Below are 24,293 nucleotides of genomic sequence, written 5' to 3' on the forward strand. Positions count from 1 at the left end.
TAGACGCCACCCTGGTACCTTTAGAGTGAACACTGCAAGGTATCTAGCTTCCGAAGAGTGGTGCATTTCCTAGACCCCATGGGAAGAAATCAAATGAATTTTGAATTGACCATTTAGCTACAAAGCCAACATAGAGGGTGTTGAATTAGTCATCTACAAGCATCAACAGTGCCTACCAGGATGAACTGGTTTCTCGCAAATGGTAGCGAGGGGCAGGAGATAAACAAAGAAAGAGAAATAGTTCTGTTTTTTGGAAAACACCCTATGGGATTACAAAAAAGGGAAAGGAGGCCCAATATTAAAAAGATTAACGCTTTCTCTTTTCTAATAATAATAATACTAATAATAATAATAACAATGAAATAATTCCAGTGTCTTTCCATTTGATTGCGGCCAATTAGCACTCATTTGAAACAGAATGTTTAGGTATTTTTTTTTATGAATAAAAATCCAGGTTTCCTGAAGCCCTGCAAATAAAACCCTGTGCCTGCCTGAAAGCTAGAGTTAATGGGCAGGAAAAAAAGAAAAGAGGGGAAGCATCACATCAATGTTACATATAACCAGTGATGGTGGACATCCCCATCAAACTTGCTAAGCAGGTATCATGTGCAGAGATTGATAGCATTAACAAAAACGGAGACCACAACGAATAACATTAGTGAAGACATTATTCCATACCTAAACGGAGAGCAGATGGTGTGACCACAATTTCGCCACCTGCTGCATGATAAGCCGAGCTCTGGTTGGTCATCTCATTCTCGAACGCATCTGAGCTGAGTCGCTCCATCAAACCGCCATTGGTGCTATCTGTTTGGAGATAGGACTCCTGCTCCTCATACACAGCAATTAGCTACAAAAAATAAAACATATGGTTAGCCAAATATTTCAGGCACGTAGCTGAGAGAGCATGTAAACCGAAATACTTTAATGTTGACAAATGGAAAATACCAAAACAGGGAATAAAGATGTAACTTGTACGGGTAATCAAATTAGAAAAGAGCACATTGATCATCATGTCTATTTAGGAATTTTGCTCCATTGCTTCTGTATGGTGTCAGAATCCTTAGAGGGGTCAATCCAGAGATATTTATCCAAAAAACGATTGATGGTTTACCATCAAAGTCCCAGTGTGATACCGGTTTATAGGAGTACCGGGAAAGCAAACTAGGTTTTCACAGCCCCATGTGCCATTTGCCCAGATGTCACTCTGATGTATGACTCTTTCCAGGTAACATTGCTAATCTATACAATTTACACACAGGCTAGGGTTGCCACCTAGCCCTGTGTCATCACAGATATTACTTCCAGCTTTAATGTAACTACCACATGCATTCTTGATGTTGTAACTTTGGTTTGCTAGCATTGAATTACCACAACTGATAGCAATGACTTGTAAGTAGGAACTCTAGGACTGGAAATAAAGAGCCAATGATAAGGTCAGCTACCTACCCTCTCTGATATCCATTTCCACTTTCCCCTTGCTGTGTTAAGAATGTTATCATGCCATATCATATTGTATACTGTGTCCCTTTATCTGTAGCTATTTTGTGCACGAGAGGGAGCTGTCATGGCCAAGGAATTGTTAAAGAACATCCCAGAAACTTGCATGAGAACTCAACTTAACACCCAGACAAGTCAGGTACTCCAAATACAGTCACAAAAAAGAGATAATGCTGCACCTTTCTGTGAGACCAGGAAACAAAGGGATGAGAGGCGCATGCAATCTTGGACGGACTACAGGGGATATTGTGCACTTTCTGATGTTGTTCCAGAGGTGGTGCTGTTCACACACACAATTGGCATTGGCTGGACGTAATAATTAGTTCCTTCTGTCTTAAAAAATCCACTTTCGTCAATACATTTTCATGTGAAGTTGGAACCTTTGCCTTCTCCTGTCCCCTAAAGATACATTTGTAACTTTATATTTCTTGGAGGAATCAAATAAAATAGATTGGCAACATCTCGGCAGATGATAAAACAGACACGCTGCATTACAGATAGAAATAATGACTATGACAATAGCAGTCACAAACATATCCTGCGTTTTAAAACATTTCCATTCAATATTGGGCGCAAATGATGGAATTTTAATTAAACATCGGAGAACAGAATTGATCATGTGATTTGATCTAGGCCACTCAAATACATTTAAAAAAAAACGTGGAGATAATTTGCATACACTCATATCACGGTTGATCTTTGCGCTTAAACATTTGCTGTTGAAGTTTTTCAAGTCATTGGTATTCAGTTGTTGACCTGGACTTCAAAAGAATAAAGGTCCGAGTATGCACTTCCATCTTTGGACCTCGGATGTGAAGCTTCCACACAGGCCCATTGAAGTGGTGGCCTATTTAGAAATCACATATTCTGCAGCGAGTAAAGAACTCTTCTTGTTCCATTTTGCATCTGACACGCTTTGTAATCTCAGGTTTGGTGCCTCAGCTTCTTGAAGTAGTGTCTACAAACAGAGTTTGGTGATTTAAGGGCTAAGACAACCGGGAATGCTAATATATAATGAATTATTTTGTATAACTCACTACTCTGCTCTACTGTTGCATCTGTAGGGAGGAAGTGAAACACATAGCATTGTTCTTGCAAATAAAAAATGGCAGCAAAACACATAGGGCCTGATTAGGACCTTGGCGGATGGGATACTCAGTTACAAAAGTGAAGGATATCCCGCACGCGGTTTTACAACTTCCATAGGATATAATGTAACTTGTAATACGGCAGACGGGGTATCAGTCATATTTGTGACGGAGTATCCCATCCGCCATTTTCGCAATCAGGCCCATAGTCTCTTCATTATGACGTAAGACATGCCCAAAAAACACGAGTTATTCAAAGAAGGCTTGCCTTTTGAGCAGAGTTATTACATGGGCAACATGCATGTCACATGAACATGTATCTCAAGGCTATGCAAATGAACAATTAGCAAGACAATACCATCTCCCACAAATGGTGGATTCATTCATCACTCATGAACAGCACCTGCGGGGCGTGCTCACCTTATATCTTGTTAGAGCGATACTGGGTTCTGGTCTTTCCATGATGTACTATACTTCAAATAACACCTCCACATTTTGGTTCAGTGTTTAGTACTCAGTTCTAAAAGTCGATACATTACTTCTAATATACTTTCTCTTTGAGGTCACACATTGAACAGTGTGGGTGTGGGTGATGGTAACCAGCAGTCATTGTTTACAGAGTTATGAAATGGATCACTGTAATCTGACCGCTTTTCAGAAATAGTCCTGGCATCATCCACAACTGTCTGCATCCCTTAAAATTTCCATCATTGAAGCTCAGGTGCCTGCTTTGGTTCTTGACAGTGGACAAATGAAACAACTTCAGCCAGCAGGAGACAGAGCTTCAAAAGAGAGTACATCTCTGAAAAACTGGCACTGGACACCAAGATGCTGCCTGACCACAGCCAAAAAAAACACAGCAAAGCAGAGCTGAACAAGTTACCTAGGCTGGACTAGTTTAAGTGACGAGTCACTCGAGAACCAACCCTGCACTTATCACCATGAAAGTAGATAAAGGAATAACAAGTAACACAACACAAGTCCCACGAAGATCGGCCCAAGAGCACCATGAGGTGCTGACTGGAGAGACAGAGGGAACAACAGAGATATTCAAATTATGCAGGCAGCCGGCCACATTGCGGCTTCAGTGGAAAGGGAGGAAGCACATGGCAAAACCTTGCTGCATAGGTGCTAGGAACCTAAACAGTTATCTACTTCAAATGTGCGCAGGAGAAACAGATGAGCAGAAGCAGGAGTGGGACATAGTGGAGCTGAAGTCCATTCATGGTGCCCTAAGAGCAGTTACTGAAACAAGCAGTCTAGGGGCCTGGAGATCCTCCTCAGCCATCACTTTCTAAGTCCTTAGGCTCGCCCTTAGCTGCCGGCTGTAGTGAGCCAGGATGCATGAGCAAGAAGACAAAGAGACAACTGTAAGAAAAAGGAGCTACTGCGTGTAAGATTCCAGGGAGTGATTAAAAATAGAGGAGTCTTTATAGCACTTAACTTGATATGGTCCATATGAGATGACAGTCGTTGATGTAGTTCTCTGAGAGAGAGAGAGAGAGAGAGAGAGAGAGAGAGAGAGAGAGAGAGAGAGAGAGAGAGAGAGAGAGAGAGAGAGAGAGAGAGAGAGAGAGAGAGAGAGAGAGAGAGAGAGAGAGAGAGAGAGAGAGAGAGAGAGAGAGAGAGAGAGAGAGAGAGAGAGAGAGAGAGAGAGAGAGAGAGAGAGAGAGAGAGAGAGAGAGAGAGAGAGAGAGAGAGAGAGACTGGGAGAGTGAGGAACCCTTCGAGCACATGTGATGTACAAAGTTGCTTAAGCAACACAAAGTCAGGTACAGGTGGGTAAGGAATTTATAGATAGGCAATAATTGAAGTATGATTAGTGAGAAATGTATCTACACATGGCAGTCCTAATGGTGTAAGTTCTTATTTACTTTCAATGAAGGCTATAAGTGGGCATCTGCATTATATAGATATTTGATATAGGTAGGTAGCCCCACCATCAAGCAGCTAGAACTGTTGATTTTGGAACTAGGGCCCATGCTCGAATCCCTGCCTCACATCATGTGCCACTGGATAAATCAGTTAATCTACCATTGTCTAAAAAAATGCATTATGTATTTTGGTTCTCTTGTAAAGCGCTCTAATGCCCTAGGACAAATCCACACCATATTAAAAGAAAAAAAAAACACTGCTGCATTGATATGGCTGTGGAAAACAGAAGATGATGACTTATTGTACTTGGTGGTACAACTGAAAATGAGTGATGATGAGGGTCCAGAATCAGGATGGGATAAAATAAATACTAATACATTTTTTAAGCAAAGAGTAGTTGATAGGATGTCAGCCAGGAAAGTGATGGCAAAAGGGAGTGTAGTGGGAGCAGACGAAGCAGGGAAATAGTGAACCGGTTTTTGAAATACTGAACATTAAAGAGCAAGTTTCAGATAACTCTGCTACAGATCGAGATTTTGGATTGGAAGTTAGGAGTGAAGAAGGGGAAGGAGAATATAGTTTTTCTCACTTTGACATATAATAGAAAAGACAGAAGAGTATCCGACAAATGAAGAGAGTGGGCTTACAGAAAGAAATGTTTATAACCTAGTCATGATTTTTTGAGACACATCTAACAGCAGTGGGGAGGATAGAGAGCCTGAGGAGCTCCCAAGCCTGTTAAAGGTTCTCAAAGAGCCAACAGTTAAGAACATTATAGAGTGATCGTGTTGTAAGATGTAGAGGGATCAATAAGGAGAAGGATAGGGAACGTTGTTGTAATGTGCAGTGGTGAGGGGGCCAGAGACAAGGAAGGATAGATTCTATGTGGTGGAGTAAACGAAAGCCAACTTGTAGCGAACTCAAGAGATTGTGGGAGAAGGAGAGATTGCGGGTGACTCTGTAGAGCACAAGATATTTTAGGGTTTGGGAAAAGAAGAAGAGCTGGGAAGGTGTACACAGGTGAAAAGAAAGTTGAGTCTGATTTTTTAGTATGGGAAAGATGACAGTGAACTAAAGCAATCTGTGTACGTTCCAGATATGAAGGAGAGGTGGGGGAGTGACGTGAGGCAGGAAAGGACCATGGCTTCGTTAATTTTGATTATTAATGGGCACAAGGAGGCTTATCGGATGACAAGGAAGTATCTAGAAAATTGAAACTTGCCTCCAATCAGAACGAGCTTATGAAGTGAGCAAATGTCACCCTCCTTAAAATAGTTTTCACCCTCCTTCCATCTATTCATCAATTTAACCTACCACACACTGATCCATATATCTGTCCATCCCTTCATCTTTCCATTTCATCACCCAATGACCATCCATCCATCGTTTTCACCCATCTTTCCATCAATATGTTCATATATCTGTCTTTCAATCATCCATCTAATATCTCCTCCAGTCCCCCCCTTTCTTTCTTTCATCCTTCCTTTCAACCCTCTTCTATTTTTACCAGGTTCTTCTTTCCTGTCACCCTTGCTTTTTTCTTCGGTTCTTTTTTTCCTTTTCTAGCTACCCCTCTATTTCTCCCATCATTACTTTTCATTGATATCTTTCGCTCTCATGCTTATTTTTTTCATTTTTTCCTCTCCCTGCGTTTTCCCCTATTTTTTTCTTTGTGAGTTTCCTTCACTGTGCATGGCAGCTGAAAAGCCCACAACTCTCTCGCATGATATTTATTAGCAGTGTAATTTGTTATCATTTTGTCTGCAGACATAAGAAGCTCATACACAACTAATTAATGTTTATGTAAACACTGTTCACCCGCTTATTAGGCCCAGTGACAGCCTCCACTTAAGATGCTAAAGTGAGGGTTCCCTAAGCCACTGCCACTGTTCAAGGATGTGGATGAGTTCAGCTCGGGAGGTCAGGGTAAGTGAAATGATCCAGGTGGTGTGTGGATGCATGTCCATTCACTAAAATACCAGGGGCAGCGGGGGATACATCACGTGGGCAGCGGGAGTGCTCCATTGGCAACACAGAAAGTGCTATCATATGATTTTTTAAACTTAATTCTACCTGAAAGTTGTGTCATATGACCTTGATGACATCACAGCAATTGACATTGTTGAAGTGGACAACCCTTAATCTGCACAACTATAAACTAGCACAATAATTACTAACACAGATCAACGCCCATATTATATACAAGCCATGTTAAATAGGATGCTCACATGATGGGAACATTACATGTTTCTCATTTTTTACTGCATGAAAACATGAGTTTGTTGAAAGAGGCACCACTGCGACCTGACATTATTTAAATCACAAACAGTTTTGATTTATTGGGTTCGCTGGTGTACATCCCAGGAGTAAAATATACTGCAAAATAATATTAAAGCACATAAAAAGCAATACTAATTTTATACATCTAAATTAATTCACGTAGACCAAGAGTGTGAGGTAGATTAACTTATTTCTTATCACAGTTACTACATTTTCATTATGATCACTTGTAAAGCATTATCCACCCATGCATATCATAATGAAACTGGATAACATGCTGTTCATATCGTATTTAATTTTTCAATACATTCAGTAAACTGCACATTGCACTGCTGAATGTGCTTATTTAACTGAATTAAACGTCTAGTTGAATGTCCCACTGCTGCAGTGGAAGCTGCAGAAAGTAAACCATGCTCATTAGGACACTGTTCACTTCTGTTCTTGGCACTGCCTTTCACACCACTTCAAGCCAGGGGTCGCAAAGGCAGCGTCAGGGATCGCAAGGGATAAGCTTGAGATGTAGTTGCAACGCCGAAATGACGCCCCTAGGTGTGTGGTGAAATAGGAGCAGAGAAGGATGTAGGAGGGCAACACTGACAACAGCACTGAGCGAATTTCTGCCAGTAGTTACTTTATTGGTGAACATTGTCAATGAGGTAAAAAGCGCAGTGATGGGTCAAAGAAGAGACAGGCGGGTGTGCCAATTTTGCATTTAACAGCCCGGAGACAGTAAAGACCTGTTGAAGGATGGGAATTTTCCTTCTGTTCCAAGGCTACTATGAATAGCAGAAGTTGAGATTACAATTCTCTGAACCATTTTACAATATAAGCCTGTGTTTAGTTTGAGCGCAAGCGCTCTGTGGTGTTGTAATCTATCTGTGGGCTTTTAACCACCCGTGCACAAGCCCATTGCTATCATGGGCTTGCCTTTCAAAAATCCTTTATTATCATCGGTAAATGCTTTATGTTTGTCCCTCCTTGGGGCAGTTTTGTTATCACCTTGGCTATTGTTCCTGTTACATGGATAATTGCACATTCGCCGATACGTTTGAGTTCGAGCGAACTTCTTTTTCCTTTTGTGTCTCTCCTTCGCGCTCACGCTCATGGCGACCATGGCGCTTTGAACTTGCTTATGTCTATTTTTTTACTTTTAATTTTCAATTTTTGTGGCATGAAAAGTCAAGTTAGGAATTTACAATGCTAATAGCTCTAATTCGAGCAAACGTGACACCCATTGCATTGCAAATGCTTGTTTTAGAAGTACATCTGTCCGTGAAGCATTCCAGTAAAAAGAGTCAGGAGGTATTTTTACCGATGAAGGAACTGTTAACCCAAAATGCAATGGAAATATACACTATATAAACAATGGATGAAACAAAATAATGTGACCGAAAATAATAAACAAAAAGATTCAAGTATGAATGGAATGACTGTACATAAACATATAAGGATGAATGGCCTTAATTAGGGTGGTAAAGGCCTGTGCATCCATAGTCCAGACAAACAGTCTTGATGCTTATGGATGGTGGTCTAGTAAGAATGTTTTATGTTTCAGAATTGAACCCCAAAAGCTTGGAGGTGGGATTTATTTTTCTAAATAAAAACATTTTAATATATTATATATATATATATATAACATGCTGGTAGTGTTTGCTCAGCACATGAGTCAGTTGTTTCTTAATTTCCTGTTTGCTGCTACCATGCCTTTCACAGCGCTCTTTACGGTGAAAAAATGCATAGGAGGTGGTGCCCTATGTAAGACAAAAATTCTGACACTTAAGTCTGTGGTCCTGTGGTGGTTGGATGCCAGCAAAGGAATTCTGATAGCAGAGAGAGCTGAGGGACTGGCATTCGAAATCAAGCGGTTGCCCAAACTCTAAATGAGGCGAGGAAACCACAAGAGTGGTGGAATAAGGCATCACCTTGTGGTGGAATAAGGCATCACCTTGTTTTCCCGCACGTGCCCCAATATCACCAAAATTCTAAACAGGACCTGCAGCATACTTAAAAACTGGAATCAAAGCAAATCAAAGTCTCAGATACATCCATTTACAGAATAGCTGGCTACACAACACCAAGCACGTAGGGAAGAAGCTGCAATCCCTTACCGTGTCCTCAGAGTTGGGATAGAAGGAACAAAGGTAAATCACTTGAGTCTCCCTGGGAACGAATGACACCCGGAATATTGAAATACACCAGTCATACACTTGGCACCGCGCCACAACCCTGCACTTGATTAAAATGGATCTGCAACTTCGGATATTAATCCACAGCAGAAGAAGGCATAGAAATGTCAGGCTCGGTTCCGAGTGTGCTCATATTTATTTACAGACAATCTGTTGTACTCTAAAGATTTGAAAAAATGCATTCAAAAGGACTAGCTCAGCTGAATAAGAAGATTTTCTCCCAGCCTTGCACCCTCTTGGGGATACTTCAATTAAATGGAAAATCCTAAAACATTTAAAACTTTTTTCAAGAAATCTACTCGTCCCTAAGAGATGCATAAATACATCAGCTAACAGCATACATCGGAGTTAGTTTGTCTTACTGTAACTCTGCAATTTGCAGCTTTTGAAAAACACGTGGATCCTGCATAAAAGAACCACTTTCCCAGATTAAAGCTCAGCATTTCCAAGGGGACACAAGACAATGTTTGCAAGATGGAAAACAGCTACATGTCTGTGTTTAGAAACTTGAACCCGATGCCAAAGTTTTCAAACGAGGCTGTGTTGCTCTAGATAATTAAATACATTTTGGTTGGGGATGGCGAAAGATCAAAAGACTGTCCTGAATCCCTTTATCCAAGCTTCCTATAAAGATTAAATTTACCTAATGAAGTATGACGGCGAATATCTGAAGGAAATGTAGCGTGGACATCAATTTTAAAGCATTCGTGAAAACATCACTTGATCCATTTAACACCATCGTAATACAAGCTAAAACCTAAAATATATTGTTGGTAAATTGTATACATTGTAAAAGAAGACACAAACACAAGCTTACTCGGGTAGCTGCACAATTAAAATGTGTCAAGCATCAAAGTTGTCAGCTTGAGAAGAAATGGCCTATAAAAACTTGTCCAAAGACCTGATTACATACAAAAATCAGCAAAGATTATATTACCAGAGCACTCAAAATCACTAACAACTTTGCCAAGACAAGATTCACTTAGCTCAGGGTTCTGTAAGATAATCATTCTTAGCATCAGGATTTTCTTGTTCCAGGCTTTATCCTCCTCGCTCCCCATTACTTTTAAGGGAATTCTGTAATACCATACTTTCTTCCTTTCAACTAATATTGACAGTATGAAGAGTGACACCCGAGTAACTGCAAAAACTAAAGTTCCTTCCAATGTGCTATCCCCTCCTTATTAGTGAGTTCGCTGATCTGAGTACTGTCATAGAAAATGTGTCCTTTGCTTTGTCTCCATCTCAGGACCAAAATTCTGCTTTCAGCTAAACTGATTCAAACATACAAGGCTAGGTAGTAACTGCCCACAACAAGCCTCTCAGTGGCTTATCGCATAATTTTATGCCAATAATTACAGCAGCTAGTAATCAACCATTAATGAAATGGCTGGCAGCAGATAAATAAAATAAAAAACAATATATCCTAGTCCTCCTAAACCCCAGTAACTAGTGGCCCTTTGCTGGCCTCTCTGTCCTGAGAAGTTCATGGGGAAAAAGTTCACGTCTATTGCACGCACAACTTTACCTTTCCATCTTCTTAACTCTAAGCACTAGGGCTTGTGTCCAGAGCAAAGGATTATGATTGCATCCGTGAACTTGGTTGATACACCTTTGTAAAATGTTGACAAGGGGTGTTTGAGTCTTTGGTGATACTCAGCTCTGCTGAGACATATCATGTGGTGGACCACAACTTCCACATCAACAGCCTTCAGTGCACCGCAGGAGTCAGGGAATTCCCCTCAGATATTTAGGCTGGGGAGGTTTTAATGAAATCACTTGAAAATGAACTGCAAGGTACCTCATGGTCCCACGTATGTCCATGTACCCATACCATCGCTTGGAGGATCTCATTCTCAGCCATTATCTATTATGTCACTCATAAGTAGACGACACAGTGCGGTGGAAGCACATATTTATAAAAACCTTAGAAAACGTGCACTTTTGCTCGATTTAAGGATTTGGCCTCTACTGCAAGGAGACAGAGGTCTGTTGTCTACACCAGGCCACCATCCCTGCAATGCATGGAGTAGCAAGGCGACTTAGCATGGATTCCTGTAAGGTGGATTTGTATAGGATTGCTTGTGATGTACAAGGCAGTGGCATAACAAACAAGCATTTACAATGCAATGCGGCTAGCATTTGCTCGAGTTAGAGCTATTAGTATTGTAAACTCCTAACCAGACTTTTCTTGCCACACAAATTAAAAATGAAAAGTAATACAGTTTCACATAGGCGAGCCAACTCAAAATGCCATGGCATCAGCGTGAAGCAGCACACAAAAGGAAAAAGAAGTTCGCTCGCAGTCAAATGCATCTGCAAAAGTGCTATTAGCCATGTAATAGGGGTGATGTCTAAGGCGGTAACTAAACCGCCCCAAGGAGGGACAAACGTAAAATATTTATTAATGAGAAGAAAGGATTTTTTAAGGGCAAGCCCATGAACGAGTGATAGTGATGGGCTTGCGGTGGGCGTGGTTAAAAGCCCATGTCCATAACAACACGTCAGAAACGCAGCGCTTGAGTGCTGCTATGCTCGACCTAAAAATGATTGTCCCCCCCCCCCCTCCAGCAGAAGAGGGGCTCCTATGTATCAAATATCTCACAAATATTAATTAGACTTGGGTAGAATGGGGCCCCGGTGAAGGGTTTGGCACCTCGTGAGGGTTGTAGACCCCACCCCACCTTGCACCACATGGTGGTGCAAGGGAAAATTTCTGTTTGCTCACACACCATCAAACGTTAGGAAACGAGGCCCAATAAAAAAATACACATCTGTCACGTGTGCGTCTGTATTTTTGCTTAATATTGTGTTGTTTTTTTTAATACGGGAGTTTCGAGAACCTTGGATACAGGCGGCTGTTTAGCATATTTGCTGAGGTGTGGATTACGTAGGTCTGTCTATGATGGGCGAGTCTGCATTCGCGCACTCTTGAGTACCTTTTGGCAAGCAGGCCCAGTAACGCAAACATCGAGTTTGGTCTGAGAGCAGGCATGACTGAGTTAATCACTATTTTCGGTTAGAAGAAAGGTAGCCATTATACATATTCATAATCTTGCAACAATTACCACGCGACTAATGCGAGGCTTCCTTTTCTTCGGCGAGATATGCAGACAGAATACGAAAGTATTAAACGCGTGAGATGCTTCAAGTGAAACCCGGTTCTGTTACCATTTTCAGTCTTCAGTGGGTACAGCAGCAATTTTCCAATTGGCATTTCAAATTGGCAATATAATACAGATGTACACTTTGCCGTTCCTTGTAAGAGATACAATTGGAATATTAATACTTCTGGAATACTGCCTCTGGCGAGCCGGATAAGTATGCAAGTATTTGTGAATGCATGTGGCGAGTGACCGGGTCTGCGAGCACGCGGCGCTTCCTGTTTTGATCGCGGGCAATTTAGCATTCCCATCTCCAATTCAGGACACGTAGGCCTTTTCTCTCAACAGATTACTGATTCAGGGCGATGAATATTCAGAGTGCTGCAGTATTGGGAACACTCATATCCCAAACAAACTGTACGATTCAAAATGCAACCGATGAAATTCTGCTTACGTTTCTGTTTTATTTTACATAATTTTCCATACGCCTCAAAAGCTATTTCTGATCTTAAAGCTATGGTTTGCAAAAAATATTTTTTTGCTGAAAACATTTATGTGGCTCTTCTGGCATCTTGAAAGCTCACTCCCATAGCTCTTTTTCTCTCCATGTTTTTGAACGATATACAACCACATTTCAGTGCCTTGCCTGGAGATCACGTTATCATTGTCATGTCCTTCTAAACTACAAAGAAAGACAAACCTGCTGTTCTACAAATGACAAAGAAAGAATGATGAAAAAATAATCAAAACAGAAGCTACCTATAGCGGCAACAACGTATGTCTCAAAAGCGTCAACATTTCGCCTCAAGTCTGACATCACTACCGTGCATGCTTCTTTTTACACCCAGCAAGCATAACCTTCAGAGAATTACTCTGAGCTCCACACAGCTATGAGACAGGCTAAATGTGAACTCCCATCCAATGAAGAGGGAGCCACACAGCAAGTCAAAGGTACTGTCCAGGACACCTTCTACGCCTCACGTCGCTTCAGGAAGCACACTGAAAACCAGCCCGCAACTAGCCTAGACCAGATGCTGAAACGACTAAGTCAGTCTAGCTAGTCCAAGAGAAATTAATATGGCAGCAGAAACCCTTCTCTTTCCACCATGGAAACTGGACCCTTGCCCAACTCAGACCAACACCACTGTTAATGGGAATAACTTGCATCCCAAAAGGAACAAAAGGCGAGTCTGTCAAGAGTAATGTCATCCCACTCAATGGACAAATGGGCAGTACCACCGCAGCAGACCAATACATCCTGCTATAGTTCAACAGGTAAGCACAAGGCATTTGATGGAATCATCTAAATCTTGATGTAGTTCCCAGAAGGACTTGTCTGGTGTCAGAGACAGCACCATACTGAGAGACTAGGCAATGAGACGCAACAAGCTGCACAGAAACAACTAAATAAGCAAGTTACTTACTTTGGAGAACTCTCTTTCAGGTGTATACTCTGCCTCACCAAAGACTTTTCACATTTGGAATATTCTCCAGGTGCTAGAATGTTTTTTCAGAAATGTTTCAGAGAAGTGGTCACACACTTAGCTGGGTAGTGCCATGCAGCTCTGTGTTGGCTTTGTCCAGTTTGGAAGACACAGAATGGAGCTGCAGATCAGTGTCACCCCAACGTCAGTTTCTTGAATTACTCTTTCCACACTCTTGGATGCAGAGTACAAAACAATTGTCGGTAAAAGTGTGCAGATCTCTAATATGTGTAATTTGCAGATAGTAAAAAGGCACTACTCTACATAATGGGAAGGTGGGAGGGCAGTGAGGAATCTGTGCGTAGACAGAGTACTCACCAGAAAGAGCATTATTGAAGGTAAGTAGCTTGTTCTTCTGATGAATACTTCCATCCACAGATTTTTCACCATTAAAATATATACCAAAAATAAGTACTTCTGACAGGTGGTGGTGGAGGAGGGGGGGGGGGGAGGGGCTTGTGGAGTGGAGTTAGACCACTAAGTCTTGCCGGACTGAATAGGCGGAATACTGTCCCCTTCGGATCTGGATGTCAATGTAGTATTGTTTTGTGAATGTGTGCACTGATGCCCACATCACAGCTTGACAGATGTCAAGGACAGACACTCTGCTTGCCAACGCAACAGTGACAGCCTTGGACCTAGTACAATGGGCCCTCAGTCCTTCTGGAGGTTGCTTTTTAGTCAGTGTGCAGTAGATTATAATGCATAAAACTATTCACCTTGACAAGTCATTTTCTGTACCGCCTTTCCTTTCTTTGCCCCAGAGTACCCTACAAAAAGTTGACTGTCTACCCAATGGTCTTTTGTGCAATAGATGTAGAAGCTTAAAGCTTTTTTGGGGTTCAGCCAATGGAGTTTCTCCATCTCTTTCAAGGGGTGGGGTAGGCAAAGAGTTGGGCAGGTGATGGAATGTCCAACATAAAAAGGGGTCAGAATCAAGTTAATATGCTATTGTGGTTTTAAACAGTTTAGGAGGAAAATTGTGTGTCAAAATTTTAAGACAACACATCACAATTGGTGATTTGAACAAGGATAGATGGGCCTGTAAATGAAGAAAGGTCAGACAAATGACCTTTAATAATGGCTACTGCAAGGCCTTCCAGGGCAAAAGGTAAAACAAGTAACACAATATCTGACAGTTTGGCTTGTAAATAGTCTATCCTGCAGACTCCGGATTAGGTCACAAATTTCTCCCAGTGCCCAGGTTAAATAGACTTCATAGAAGGACACCTGGCATCTGGGTAAATCAAAAAGCACTCACCTGCTTCCACTCAAACTCCACGCATGAAGGGTCAGATTGTGCAAGTTCAGGTGGAGAGCGCTGCCCTGCAGCTGTGACAGAAGATACTCCCGAAGTGAAAGCCTGATTGGAGAGCAGGAACACACGTACAGGACTACTGGTACCACAACCTCCTGGTCCAATCCAGGGTCACTAGAATGACTTTGGCTCAGTCGCTATTTCAATCACTGGGCAGAAGAGGCAGAGTGGGAAGGCATTGAGGCGTCCCATGTTCTAATCCAGATGAAATTCAATCTCTTAGGGACAGCCTTTGCTGGAACTGCAACACGCAAAAGTGTAGACTCTGTGAGGTCGAAGGTGGCAAAGAGATCCAGCCAGGGTCCTCCCCATTGTCTGAAAGTGTTCTGTGCCATGCTAGGGTGCAAAGACTGTTCACAATATGCCAGGCACCACTGTCTAAGCTTGTCTGTCCTTGCACTCAAGGATCCCACCAGATGGGCTAAGACCAGGGAGATGCACTGATACTGCAGACACCTTCAAAGACACAGAGCCTCATGGCAGAGGGCCCAAGACCCCACTCTGTCTGCTTGTTGCAATACCACATGGCGGGGGTGTTGTCCATAAGGAACCTGTACAAGCCTCCTCTTGAATGGTAAACTTTCAGTACCAGACAAATGGCCTGCAAATTCAACAAACTGATATAAAGCCAAGTTTTCACCAGAGACCAGAGTCTTCTGATCTCCACATCCCCCAGATGACCTCCCAACTGCACAATGATATATCAGTCACTATTAACTTCTCTGTTCAGGGTGGGGAATGGAGAGCGATCTACCTCTGGTCAGTTTCCTTGGTGCTGGAACCCACTAGTGCAGAGCTTACATATGTCACCTGGTGTGGTTGACAAGCAGGATGCAGGATGCATGAGGCTAACAGGCCAAGAAGCCTTACAGCCACTCTCACCAATATCCAGGACAAAGGCAGAAATATCTGGATGATTGCCATATGGTCCTGGACCTGTTGCAATGAAGGAAATCCCTTGAACTGCAACATGTTCAAGAAAGCTCCTATAAAAGGAAGTCTTTGTGAAAGTCAAGTGTAATTTTGACTTGTTGATCTAGAACTGCAACAATGCTGGGAGGTTCACTGTCATCTGGAGATTGACAGTGGCAAGCCTGCATTCATGAGCCAGTTGGTGAGGTATGGAAAAGCTGGTAACGTGAACCTCTAAAGATGGGCAGCGGCCATCGCCCTTACTTTTATAAACATCTGGGAGGCGCTGGAATGGTCGAAGGGCAGCATGGCAAACTGAACATGGTCCTGGTCAACCTAGAACTGCAAGCACTATCTGTGGGATTGGAGGGTGAGTATATAAAAGTAGGCATCCTTCAGTTCCAAGGCCACAATTCAATCATCCAGTTCTAAGGCAGATGCAACCAGGGCCAGTGTGAGCATTTTGAGTTTGCCTTCTGCAGGAAGCAATTCAGAGGACAAAGATCGAAAATAGCACTGAGGCCTTCATCCGTTTCTGGCACAGAAAAATATCTAGTGTTACATCTCTGAGTCTGGAGTCCTCTCAATAGCCCCTTTGGAAAGTAAAGCTTCCACTTCTTGCAGTAAAATGGAAAGGTGTTCCACTGGGTCCTTCTCTGATTTGCGAGTAAGCAGCAGCAGGTTGCAAAAGAACAGAAGGGCTTAGCCCCACTGAATGATTTGAATGACAAATTTATCAGATGTGATGTCATGCCACTGTAGAAAGTGCCTCTTTTTGACATTATTTCTCCCCACTTTTTCCTTGGTATCTGAAGCGATTTTCACTGGAAGTGCACTGGGTTCCTGCTAGCCAGGTCTCCAGTGCCAGATCTATTTCCCAAAACTGCACTGTTGTTTTCCCAACTGGCAAAACCTTTAGCATCCTCTGTAAGTCCAGAGGATCCATAAGGGCTGCAGCACAAATTGTGCCACCCTTAGGGACCCTTCACCAAGCACATGGCAGGCTGCTATTGAAGGCTGCGTGTCTTGGTGCAGACAAAAGTGAAACATGACATGGCGCACAGCCTGTGTGCCATGTCCCTTAATACTGCATGCAATATATGTAAGTTACGCCTCTAACAGGCCTTACAGCCCTAAGGCAGGATGCATTATATTACATGTGAGGGCATATCTGCATGAGCAGATATGTCCCTGCTATGTCTTTGTTGATTCTCAGACATAGTAAATGACCAGGGAAGCCATTTTAAATGCATGTGCTGGACACTGGTCAATATGAGTTCCCCAGCTACATGATGGCTTCACTGAAGATAGGAATGTTTGGTATCAAACATCTCGTACTGTTGAACCCACACTGATGCCAGTGTTGGATTTACCAATACATGCACCCACAGGGCACCTTAGAGGTGCCCCTTGAAACCCTACCAGCCTCTGGTGTGCTGACTAGTTTCTGCCAGTCTGCCACCTGGGAGACTGCTCTAAACCCCTAGGATGAGAGCCCTCTGCTCTCAGGTGGTCCAGAACAAGAGCCTGCCCAGGAAGAGGGTGTAACACCCCTCCCACAGGATGACCTACTGATTAGAGGTGCCCCTTGAAACCCTGCCAGCCTCTGGTATGCTCGCTGACCAGTTTCTGCCAGCCTGCCATCTGAGACACCGCTCTAAACCCCTAGGGTGAGAGCCATCTGCTCTAAGGTGGTCCAGAAAAATAGCCTGCCTAGGAAGGGGGTGTAACATCCTTCCCACAGGATGACCTGCTGCTAAGTTTCCTAAGGCGGCAAGCCTCAAAGGGCTGCAGCCTTTGAAATGCAAATCTGGCTCCCATCACAGGAGAGGAAGCCACCCTCTGTCCAGAGCCCATTTGGCACCTGGACACATTGGAAAATTAGCTAGTCAAGTAGGGGTACCACCTCCAGGCTAGTATTAACCTTAAGGTGATCTACTGCGAGATGGGCATGATTTTACTGAAGTAGCCATCTTTGGATGGTATACTTAGGAATTTTGGGACAGGGTTATACCCACTTCCCACAGGAAGTGATCATATAGGGGGCATAGTGATCACAATGGTCGGTAGTCCTTTGGGTACTACCCTACACATGCCCAATGCCCCTAAATTCAGTATCTAGTGAAGCCCCTGGCACCAGAGAAGCAGATCCTCATGACCTAAGAAGCCTAAGGACACAGAAGAGCCACAACAACAGAAGAAGAGAAAAGAAGCAGCTGACTTGGTACTGACCCCGCTGGCCTGTCTGCATCCTTTCGTTGAAAATCTGTACCAAAGTTGACTCATCCTACAGCTGTGATTCCAGAGACCCGGGAGGATTGCCTTCCTTCAAAAAAGACTCAAGACCTCCTGTGAACAGTGGATCTGTGCTCCAGCAAACTCTAAAAGAAGGGACACTGAAGCCTCTGGAACCACCAAAACCTGACACCTGAAGTAATCACTGCACCAACCGTCTATGACCTGAGTTGAAGTGGGCCACTGGTACCAAAAAGGTTTCCCAGTCCTCCAGAGTCTGAGTGCATCATGGTTTCACCCCTCCTGGACTCCCCAATGACACTTGCAGCCTCTGCATGCAGTTCCCCTCCATCACGACCACTCCGGTAAAGAGAACCTGATACATAAGGACACCTCTGCACCCATCACCCCTTAGCCGTGGAGAAGGGGACCAAAGGTTCCTACCATTGTGAGACCTGAGCCCCTCTGTTGGTTCAGCCTGACTGGTCTCCTAGGCAAAGCCTGCAGCATCTTTCAGCAGAGACTGGTCTCCATGGGAACGCATTGGGTACCCAACACTGTTTTTCACTATGCACCTGGTCTCCCCTCTGCTGCTGAGGGTGTATTGTGGGTGCTGCCTTGGACCTTGCCCACTACTTACCTTAACTCCTGGAGATTGGTCTTTTAAATTGCTGTACTCTACCTGTTTGCAGAACTTGTTTTTTCTCCTCTAGGATAACAATGCAGAACTCAGAAATTGCACTATGTCTACTTTTTAAACTGAAAAGAATTCCTATTTAAAAATGTACTTACCTGAGCATTTTTTTTTTAATGCCAAAACATAAAGATACTTGCTATTTCTATACATTGGTGTGGCTCTCCTTCTTCAGCCGTGTATCTCATTTATTAACTATTAAGTAGATATCTTGCACTCCTATGTGTTAAGTCTAAGACTTCTCAACCACACTAGCCCTAAATAAAGCACATTGGGATTGCATAGCAAGCCCTGTCCACTTACTGAGTAACACCTAGATCCTTTACACGGTATTCACATACCACATAAAGGGCTAGCTACCTACAGCCACCCTGGGAGAAAGTATTGGATCCTGTCCCCAAAAGAGTGGGTGTGTGCTGCTAAGGACATACTCAATATGTTTAGAAGAAGATAACACAGGGGAGGGGAACTGAAAAATCATTGCCCTAGGTTAGTTGCATGGTGCCTGCATGATGCCTGTCAACAGCTGAAAAAGGACTGGGGAGACTGCTGTGTGTGAGGATGGCATTGCCTATATGCCAAAACTGAAAAAGGTAAAACATGGTAAGGGAATTGACTGGCAGCTGTTTTGAGACTTAAAGATTGTGCAATGGCCTCACTCTCTTTAAAGCGCGCTAAGACCAGCTCAGCTTTTTTGCCAAAAGGACAGGATCCACCATAAGGCATATCTCATAAGGGATGCCTGCACATCTCCAGAAAAAACCTGTAGACTGCATCCACACATGGAGATGGAGCACAACACTGGTGCCCACTGCCCACCCCACTCAATCAAGAGTACCCAGGCCAGCACCGATGATTTATTTGGCTACATCCTGTTTCCCCTCCATGATCTGAGTCAGGGAGATTGTAAATTCTTCAGGGACTGCTGTGTTGACCAATCTTAAGGCTAGACTGGCAGAGGAGAACATCTGTTTTCCAAATGCCTCTATCCTTTTTGGTCTCCCAGTCTGGTGTGTGTGTGTGTGTGTGTTTGCGTGGGGGGGTTGGAGTACAGTGCTGTAGGAAGCAAATTAGGATTTCCCTTGCTGGTGTTACTTGGAACACCAAACTCTAAGGGGTAGCGTGTCACATAAGAAAATCATGGTAGCTACGCACGATCTGTGGCTCCTGGTCACCTGCCTGTTCTCCGAAGAGCATGAGCAAGGCTTAGACCAGGGCCCATCAGAGTATCAGTTAATGCTTTAATAAATGGAAGTAAGGGCTCAAAGGAAGCAGGGCCAGGCTGCAGAATTTCTATAAGGACATTAGTTTAAAGTTAACAAAAGACAGTCATTGGTCCAGGACATCAGCAGTACGTCAAATTACCACAGTAAAAGTAGCACTCTTTTCTATTGGCAGCCAAAGGGGGGAAACAACCCTATATCATGGGAAGTGTGAAGCCCACTGGCCTCTTCAAATTTCATGTCTAAAATGTCATCATCATAATTTGTGGGCAAATTGACCCCATCTGTTGTCTGAGTGGTGGTAAACTATATCCAGAATCAGAACCAAAAAGATGGAGGAGCCACTCCAGGCGGCTTTGTAGAAGTGGAGGTATAGTGTCTGAATCAGGCTGCATGGCAACTGGAGTCAGAGTACGAACTCGGTCCATGCAGATATGGAATTGGTTCTGGAGTGGAGAATGGAGTCAGCACCAGATCCCCCTCCAGCGCTAGCAACACCTGAACCAACATCAATAAAAGAGGGACCAGTGCAGGTCTTCAAGTGGTAACGAAAGTCGACACTGGAGTTGGAGCGGAACCTGAGATGGGCCCTGGGGTCTCAGATGTTGCGGAGGACAGATCCACTGGTGGCAACCTGACTGGAGGCCCCTGTGAATGCTTCAGGCCTCAAAGTGCACAAGAGGTAGCCAGAGGAGTGCCAAATATGTGCAATATGGCCCCCATTCAATACCTCAACCTGCTGCAGTGATCCCAATGGCTTGAGGTGTATCAGGACCAACTGTGGAATCAGCTTCTCAATAGGGAATCGGAAGCAAGACTGATTAGCACCTTGAAGCCCTCATGACTTCTCTTTAGACAGAGTGGAGGGATGGGATTTAGTCCTGTTTTGCCCTCTTGTGTTTCCACTTAGATTTCGACTTTGACTTATCTGATTAATTTAACCACAAAGAAGATCATGTGTGGAATTTTCTTTGAGAGCAGAAGTGGCACAACACGATTAACTTGAAGCATAACTTGAGTGTCCTTTTTTAATATTCGGCAACATACAGCTTCACTTCATGGTCCCGATTTACCTTAGGGTGCATGAGGGCACACTTATTGCACAACTTGGAGTCATGTCCCAAGCCCAAACACCAAATGCCAACATGTATTTCCAATATTTACAGCAATGGAGACATCATTCCCTTGCACACTGAAATTCAATTTTGAAAAACTGTCAAAGAAAGACAGAAGAACAAACATAGCTCTCGATCAGCATTAAAGGTACAAAAAAAAAAAAAAACTGATGTCGGCGTGCAGAGGTGCAGCTTATATGCTCCACTCATCACTTTCGAGGTAGAATGAAGCCAAAGTGGAGCCGCATTAAGCCAGGGGGCACCGGTATAGAAAATTTCCAGTTCCAATCTTGTGCCTGGGGAACACTCTAATGTTGAGGAATCTGCTGTTAGAAGTATCCATCAAAAAACTAACTATGAAGTTGTCTGTCCGTCACAACCTCCTTGCCTGGTCTCATTAACGCTCACTAGTGACATTTTGTACATGAAAAACTGTCTACCCAAACTAGACAAACCATTTCAGCTAGGCATCACAAATCAATGAAGAAGTCACAGGCGAATTAAACATGAATCTTCAATTGTAGCAGAGAAACAATGTCTTAAACTGTGGGCCTAATCAAAACTCACCTATGTCTGTAAGGAGACCAACAGAACTACAAAAATCCACCTACCGCACATCACAAAAATATGGTCTACCATCAACACACTGCGATTCTGGATGATCTGTTACCCCTGAACCACAAAATCTCAATGAAGAACAGATGCAGTAGTAAAGCGGTCTTGCTGGGTGTAATCTTCATGAGCAAGCTTAACAACAAGGTGGATAATTGCTATGCAACTTATTCAAACAGTCCATACTACAATATTTGATAAATGCAAAACAATATATAATTGAAGAAGTTGCATACAGGAACTGGATCAGCAATCAACATTCCTCAAAGAATTTCCTGTCCCAACATCTAAAATGCACAGCACAAAACATGCTCCTAGGAGACTTCAGTTTATGGGTTGAATAAAGAACAATAAACAATAAGCATCATAATTCTTGGATAAGTTGTCGTTACTGGGTCCCAGTGAACGTAAACGCACCAAATCACACGGCAGACCACTCATTGGATCTCCGCATCTGCAATGTGAACATGACTGCATTTTCATTTCAGCAAATATAAACCAGCTTATCTCACCACTCTCCACCATGATGCTCTTGTTCGTGACACTCGATATCGCTAAAATAGGTACCCTCTTTGTCCCTTGACTAATGATTAAAGAACATTCAGACTCCTTTTGGACTTGAGCTGACGAAATAATGGTAGTGCTTTACTGCAGCATCCCAACCACAGTAGATATTATATTAAACTCCATAGTACTGGTGCTTATACTTCAACATTCTATCGGGTAGTGGGACAACATAGGCTTTTTATAGATACAGCTTTGATATCTGCACACAGAAGAACACAACTAAAATAAATATCAACCCAGCTGAGCATTGCAATGCAACCGATTACCCACCTTTTACATTCTGCATAACTCGTTTTCTAATCCCCCAGGCAGACCCAACCCACGAATCTGTATGTCAGGTATTATCATGATTTTATTTTTTTTACTTCCCCATAGCAATTCTACACAAAAATACCTTGAACTTAGATGCTCCAAAGATTCAGGTTATGTCCACTATTGAATTAAAGGTAAAAATGTGATTTTTTTTAATACACCAGTATTACTGGCTGACTATAAATACATCCCTATATGTGTTGAGGTGATGCTTTTGTTTATCGTTTTGCTTGCAAACTGTAGCTTAACCACTTCTTTAAGACAAAGCATAGAGCAGTGTATTTTTCTTTCTTTTTTGGCCTACATTTAATTTCCATTACACGGATTTGTATCACTTGTAGGCAATAATATTGCACTACCCACTCACATCGCCATTCACTGACATTATATACAAATATCACTTCCTTTCATACATGCCTTTCCTCAAGTTACTGGCACAGAAAAACATCTAGGAACTCCACCTAAGAACCAAGCACCTTCTGAGTACGGACAGTTGGCCATTCACCCCCCACGCGGCATGGATACAACTGTCAAAACATCTAATCCCCCAGGCAGACCCAACCCACCCCTGATTGGGAATGGCGAACCATTCCTACTCATCCGAACCATGGCATCCAAAAAGAATAGCTTGCAAGGTCCGTGTCAATACTACATCTCTGGATACCAGCATCTAGTGGTCATCCTTTCTGGCCGATCACACTTCACTAACTGCAAACATCATGCACAGCTTATACTGCCTCAACCTCAAGCAGAGGTACTGGCTTTGTGCCCACATCTACAGATGCACTCACAGTGAACAAAGCAATGTATATTCAGACTTTGTAGACAGAACAAAACTTATTCTTCTGCTATTTCATCACAGAACGCCGAAGTACAGGTAGTTACATCAGAACAAAAAAAATCCATCAGGGGCAGGGCAAACACTTAAGTAGTAGTAATAAACTCAGTGGGCACAGAGCATTTTAAAATACTGGCAATACTATGCTACGGTAGCGTCAGTCGCTCCAGTTAAAAAATATTACGGTCTAAACGTCTTTAATAAAACAAGAGTATTGCAATACGCAACGTACAAAGTTTTCAAAAGCAAAATACGACCACTCCTCATCTCTTTCCAGAGAATGGCTCTCCATCTCAGCCATAATTGCTTTTAAACTCCTCACGAGGTTATTTACAGAGATGTCCTTCAACACATAAGGAATAGAACCACACTAAAGAGCCAAAACTAGCATACAATCCAATACCAAGATGTTGCACAAAATACCTCACCTGAAGATAATTTCAACATGTTGCATTAGCACCCGGAACAGTCTTTCCAAGGAGCTCTGAAAATAATTATACCAACTAGTCTTCTAAAAAACTGAAGTTATCTGCCACCCAAATCCCTAAAAGTAATCTATGAGTTCCCACTCCAAAAGAGAACGGATCCCTCAGTGTGAGTGTAATCCTAAAGCAGACACTTATTTCTGCCTAAAAGTGTAATTTCAGAGACCAAAAGATACAATATAATTGCGTGGTATATGTGTAGTGGTAAAGCTTGTCATGGTAACCAAAGTCTGAGCAGTGGTACAGACACATATACACATAGCCATCACTCCACGTTCCAGCTGAAAGTCTGGTACAATATCGCATTAACAATACCACCTGAATTCTGCAGAAAGTTCTTCCTAAATGAGACATCAAGTACCCTACCCACCTACCAAGATTCCGTAGACTAAAGCAACATGTTTTAGGGGTCATTGCTGGAGGGATACTGACAGCACAACCAAGTCAAACAGTGCCCTTTTTTAG

The 24,293-nt window shown here is 42.8% G+C and overlaps 1 protein-coding gene across 2 annotated transcripts in view; it reads right to left on the reverse strand.

Annotated features, from left to right (window-relative positions):
- PARD3B (par-3 family cell polarity regulator beta) overlaps positions 1 to 24,293 on the reverse strand; it is a 2,030,765-nt gene that overhangs the window by 1,333,031 nt on the left and 673,441 nt on the right. For both annotated transcript variants that reach the window (XM_069225990.1, XM_069225989.1), the window contains one exon: positions 679 to 850. In XM_069225990.1, coding sequence (XP_069082091.1) covers positions 679 to 850 — 172 coding nt within the window. The remainder of the gene's footprint in view (positions 1 to 678; positions 851 to 24,293) is intronic.

The sequence above is a fragment of the Pleurodeles waltl genome, chromosome 3_1 (assembly GCF_031143425.1).
Source record: "Pleurodeles waltl isolate 20211129_DDA chromosome 3_1, aPleWal1.hap1.20221129, whole genome shotgun sequence".
In the NCBI taxonomy this organism is placed as follows: Eukaryota; Metazoa; Chordata; class Amphibia; order Caudata; family Salamandridae; genus Pleurodeles; species Pleurodeles waltl.